This window comes from Nicotiana attenuata, unplaced genomic scaffold (genome assembly GCF_001879085.1).
Source record: "Nicotiana attenuata strain UT unplaced genomic scaffold, NIATTr2, whole genome shotgun sequence".
Taxonomy (NCBI): domain Eukaryota; kingdom Viridiplantae; phylum Streptophyta; class Magnoliopsida; order Solanales; family Solanaceae; genus Nicotiana; species Nicotiana attenuata.
The window spans coordinates 104887-111188 of NW_017670835.1; the positions used below are offsets into that span (position 1 = coordinate 104887).

Here is a 6302-nt window from a genome sequence, read left to right on the forward strand (position 1 = left end):
AGAAATGGTCTCCAGATGCTGAGTTTGATGCCACTTTTCTGAAAGAGACACCTCTATGGGTCTCTTTTCCCAATTTACCTATGACCTACTGGAGTAAGGACTCGCTTAGCAGGCTAGGGAGTGCAATTGGAATTCCCTTATTTGCAGATGAATGTACAGCTAAGCAATCTAGAATATCTTTTGCTAGGATGCTGATTGAAGTTAACATTACGAAACCATTGCCAAATGAAGTCAAAATAAGGGATCCATCGGGAAAGTTACACCAGCAAGTGGTGAGGTTTGAATGGCAGCCTGAGTTCTGCCCTGAATGTCAACAAATGGGACATGTGTGTAAACGAAATGAGGAAATGCAAAGGAAGCAAATGCAGAAACCAAATGGAAAGACACAGCAACCAGTCAAAGAGTGGAGAAGCAAGGAAAAGATGGCACAGAACACAAGTGTAGCACAAACAATAACTGATCAAGCTGTGACAAATGTTAAGGAACCCGCACAGGATATGGAGCACAACAAATCCCCTAGAACTAGTAGGACAACAATGACAAAGACACAAGAGCATAATCAGAAGAATGGGAAAGAGACTAACTCAAAGGGGCAAAATGAAGGTGCTACTAGTTCTAGCAATGCACAGATTGGTATGAATTTCTCTATTGCCACACAAAATGCATTTGGGATTCTAGAAGGAGGACAAGAGGATAGGCAACCACCAGATAGAGGTGGTACAAATGATCATCTGAAATGACAATGCTTATGTGGAATGTAAGGGGGGCAAACCAAAGGCATAAGCAGAAAGAGTTAGCTAAATACATCAAAGACAAACACATAACACTAGCTGGATTTGTAGAGACTAGAGTTAAACAGCATAAAGCTTCTGTAATTGCCCCTAAAATAGCTCATAACTGGGAACTGGTGCACAACTATGACGAAGCAGCTAATGTTAGAATATGGATTATGTTTGATACAAACACTTGGCAGGTGGATATAGTGGTTAAGGATGCACAGTTTATTCATTGTAATGTTACTAGCACTAATGTGAATTGTGCTATGACTGTGACATATGGATATAACAGTGCAGACTTGAGGAAAGGATTGTGGCACAAGCTAAAGATACTGGCTCAATCTATTAATCAACCATGGCTCATATGGGGAGACTTTAATGCAATTAAGACTACTCAAGACAGAATATCAAGACAGGAAGTAACATTGGCTGATATCCAAGACTTTGCAGATTTCTGCTTAGATACCATGACTACTGATATTCCTTGGAGGGGAGACTATTTCACCTGGTCTAATGGTCAAATGGGAGTGGAGAGAGTAATTAGCAGAATTGATAGAGCACTAGGAAATAGTGAATGGATGATGAAGTTTGGGCACCTAACAGTTGAAGTGGGAGATCCATTCATATCAGATCATTCTCCTTTGTCCCTGAAGTTTGAACAAAGGAAGTCTGTAAAAATCCCATTTAGGTTCTTAAATGTTTGGGCTGAGCATGAGGCATTCCAAAGCATAGTTACTAAAGGATGGCAAGGAAGACAACATCAGTGCAAACTAGTAACCATATGGAATAGAATGAAAGAAATGAAAGCAGATTTCAAGAGTTTAAACAACAGGAATTTCAGAGATGCAGCAGGGAAAATTGACCAAGCAAGAAGGGAGATAATTGAATGTCAACAAGAGATGAAGAATGGCTACACTGATCAATTAAGAATGATGGAGAAAGCAGCTAGAGAAAAACTAGAGAAATGGTCACTCATTGAAGAAAAGATTTTCCAACAAAAATCAAGAGCTCAATGGATCAGAACAGGAGATGGAAACAATAAATACTTCTTTGCAGTGATGAAAGAAAGAGCATGCAGGAAAAACATTACAACCCTAACAGCTTTGAATGGTAATATGCTGACAGAGNTTGGGGTTATATCCAGTAGATTTGGGTCATTTTCAAGCTCATTTTGTTTCATTCGATTTGCTGGTGGATCATTTCCTGATTTTATTTTGATTTTGAATTATTTCTGGACTCCTGACTCATTTCTGGGTTAAATCGGAGTGTGATTGTTGCTGTTTGAACTCCACACATTGCTGCCTGCTTTGCTGTTGCTAACTTCTTCTCCTTCTCGCTACATTCTGTTCTCCAGGTACACATCTGTATATTCGATGACTGTGAGCTGAAAATGTGCAGAAATGAATTTATGAAGAATGAAGCTATTTAGAAAAATTAAATTCTGATTTAGTTTATGTCCAAACCTGTATATTCAGCATTTAATTCATCAACACTGTTTAAGTTTTGCTTGTTTTGTATTAAATAGACTGTACAAACTGTTATGTACCAGATTCATGTGGTCACTTCAAGTTGAACATTGGTGACAATTAGTCTCATGCGAGGTTGATAGATGATTTGTGAATCGCCTCAGATCTGTGTGATGTAGTAGAACACATAATTAGTAGCGTTTTCATAGTATGAATGTGATTATTACACCTTTAGTGATACCCATGAATTTCCCAATAGCTAATTAAGTAAAACAATCTGAGTCTTAAACTGGACTTCTAGTGCTCAATGTTTCATTAAATTGAAAGGAGAATTTTGCTTTTCCTTGATTACAAATTGTTGAATACGTTTTGAATAACCTAAAACGATCTCAGAGATGTTTGTTCAAATGGAATTGAGGCTTAGTGTGGTTTAACAGTCAGGGTTTGACGATCCGTTTCCGGACAGTTTGGGCTAGTGTTATCACAGACGGCCCAGCTTTTGTCTTAAATATATATCCGTTTGGACCTAAATCCAGGCCTGTGACTGGCCAACCTTATGCTACTTGGACTTTAATTCTTTTGACGGGATGTGTTCAAGGCCCAAGCTGGTTGAAGTTTGAATTTGCATGAACTCATAGACCCCAAATACAATAGTTCCTAAACAATATTAATTAGTTAGGACTTCTCCTTTATTATTAGAGACAAAAAATAAATAGAAAACTATAGTTTGCTTTAAGCCGGCCTTAAAATAATAAAATGAGATGAGCCTCGCCAAACAAAATGCATAAACTGCGGGGCCCTCATTAAATACTTTATTAAAATATTTTAGAAATTCGGGACATGCCATTTAGCGAATTTTCATGGCTCCCCGCAAAGTTAATAAGACGCTAGCCACTCTAGGCGCGCTTTTAATAATATTATTTTCCTAAATTCGGGAGTGCATTTCATGCAACCCAAATCTAAATTCCAAAATGTTGAATAAGAGGTGTTGGGGATCCGGGTGCATTTCATGTGGCGTGATCCAGAAACACGCTCTTAAACGGCGTTCACTTTCGTAAAAAATAACTAAAAGCGGTAAACAATCTTTAAATTGCACTACAGGTTGGAGCATGTACCAAAAATTAGATTTTAGCCATATATGATAATTTAAGCGACCGTGCTAGAACCACGGGATCCGGGGGTGCCTAACACCTTCCCTCGGGTCAACAGAATTCCTTATTCAGAATTTCTGGTTCGCAGACTCCAATTGGGAAGTCGAAATTTTCCTCGATTTGGGATTTAAATTAAATCGGTGACTTGGGACACCAAAAGCCAATCCTTTCCCAAGTGGCGACTCTAAAAATGAGATAAATAATCCCATTTCGAATAATGTCACTTTAAATGGAAAAACTCCCTTATACATTATCCTTCGGGGTAGGTGTGTAAAAAAGGAGGTGTGACAAGCATCTCGTTATCTTTCTGCCTTACCTTAAAAAGGTCTGATTTCCTCATTGCAATTTTGAGGGCTCCGGCGTGTGCCTTTACAAAAGAATCTGCAAGCATAGCAAACGAATCAATAGAATTAGGGGGTAAGTTATGATACCAAATTAAGGCACCCTTCGATTGAGTCTCTCCAAATTTTTTCAATAGTACGGATTCAATTTTGTCATCTCCTAAATCGTTTCCTTTGATGGCGCACGTATACGAGGTGACGTGTTCATTCGGATCGGTCGTCTCATTATACTTGAGAATCTCGGGCATACGGAACCTCTTAAAGATTGGCTTCGAAGCCGCACTAGGGGGTAATGGTCTTTGCACGAACTTTTTAGAATCCATCCCTTCCAATATTGGTGGTGCCCCTGGGATTTGATCAACACAGGAGTTATATGTTTCCACTTTTTTGTCATTATTTTCAATCTTTTTCTCCCCGGACTCAATTCTCCTGGAGTGTTCCTCGAGCATCCTCATAATTTTGGGGTCAGTCCCCAAGCCATCATCGTTTGATTTTTCCGATATCGGCTCAGTACGTCGATTGTTTTCATGTCCAGCTGCACTCGGAGTTTTATTTTGACTTTGAAGTTGAGCAATGGCGATCTGTTGAGCTTGCAGCATTTCGAATATCACTTGGAGGCTGATTCCTCCATCACCCACGCCTTGTGTTCCTTGACCACCAGGTCGGGCTTCCCTGTTTACACTCCCTCCGTGGTTTGTGCCTAAATCCACGTTTAGAGTAATATGAGAACTAACATCAACTGGTTCCATGTTTGGAACTTCCCCAGGGTTTACCGGTGGTATGTTTTCACCAAGACATTCGTTGTCATGAGCAGGCGCATTTTGTGAGCTAGACATGTTTCAGCCTGAGAATCAAAAATTCTTGACAAGAAAAAGTGTAAATATAATGTGTGTAATAAGATCAGTAGAGGAACAATCACTATTATCTTTAGCCCCACAGTGGGCGCCAAACTGTTTACCTCGAAAATACGAGTAACAATTAAATTTGATTTGTGGTTTTAAAGATACGTGACTAGATTCAATACCAATTCATAATCAAGAAATGTGAGGTAGAAATGAAAAAGACAAGTGAATCAAACCAATGTTACTTGACAGTAATGACCTCGAGATGGTGATCTCGAGATGAGCTAAGAGCAATTAAGTAAGAAAAGTAAAGCAAGAGCAACAGAACTAAAGGACAATGCTGATGAACAATAGACAAAAAGTAGTGAGTATATTCTTTTCTCAGTGATTATGTGTTGTTACAAATGATTGGGGTCCCCTTTATATAATAGGGGAATCCTAAATATGGAATATTTTTATTTACAGTAGGGAATATTCCTGATACAGCTGTCTAACCGCCTAGTATGAAATCGTACAATCATATTCCGGGATTCGCGCCATGATCTTGGGGACTTGGCAAAAATCTAGCTCATTCTGTTATAAATCCTCAACAGTACAATTTCGGGATCGAGCATACTCGGCCTCGGTGTATGTCGTGCTTCAGTCTTCGGGCATTGTACTCTGTCCTCGAGCTCGGATCTGATCCCTCGAGCTCGAACTCGACCTTGCCCGAACTCGGGCTCAAAATGACCCCTCGAGCCCATAGATCGGAGGCATACGATTTCGACCGTATACACCACATCAAGGGGTCTGGGAGAGTAGTGTGTACGCAGACCTTACTCCTACCTTTATGAAGGTAGAGAGGTTGGTTTCAATAGACCCTCGGCTCAGGAAAACATAAGCACCACATTAACTAAAAGATAGACAAGGAGAGACAACACCAAAAATCCATGTAAAAGTAGCATAAAAACAACACGATAATAAGATGATCAAAATGAAAGAAAACGACGGGTAGTCAAAGAAACCTACTACCAACCGAATGCAAGAGTGCATACTGATACTACCGGTATGAACAATCCAGATCACCTATCCTACTACCTTAATCTTCGACCTCCACACAGTGGCGGAGCCAGAATTTTCATCAAGAGGTGTCAAAGTATAAATAATTAGATACATCGAAAAACAAGGGGAGTCAACGTATAGTAAAATATACATAAAATTAAAAAAATCATCTAGCAATATAGTGTAATTTTCCGGCAAAGGGGTGTCGCTTGACACCCTTTGGTTCAATGTGGCTCCGCCACTACCTCTACACCTTCCTATCAAGGGTCATGTTCTCGGTCGGATTTTATTAGATGTTGTATTGAAAAAAAAAGGAAATAGAAAAAAGAGTCTGAAACTTTTTTGATGATTTTTTGGACAAAAAGCACCTTTTTAATGCAAAAAAAAGATACACAAATAGGCATTTCACAGTACTATACTGCGAATTGCTTTAACGAAAATTTAGCCGTTAAAGTAATTCACAGTATAGTACTGCGTTTTATTAAAAAATTAATTTTTTAAGCAATTCGCAGTACTATACTGCGAATTACTCGTTTCATTTATGAGTATGGGCCCAGCTTTATTTTGTTGATGCAATTCGCAGTACTATACTGCGAATTACTAATTTGCAGTATAGTACTGCGAATTGCATTAACAAAATAAAACCCTTCTTCTTCCTTGGACAACGACAGAATTCGAACCCCCC

General features: G+C 39.1%; 1 protein-coding gene across 1 annotated transcript; it reads left to right on the forward strand.

Moving 5' to 3' along the window:
- Positions 1 to 736: 736 nt before the first annotated feature.
- Positions 737 to 2035, forward strand: LOC109243765. Its single transcript, XM_019410746.1, has one exon. It carries the CDS (start codon positions 737 to 739, stop codon positions 2033 to 2035), a length of 1299 nt encoding a protein of 432 aa, XP_019266291.1.
- Positions 2036 to 6302: the final 4267 nt, after the last annotated feature.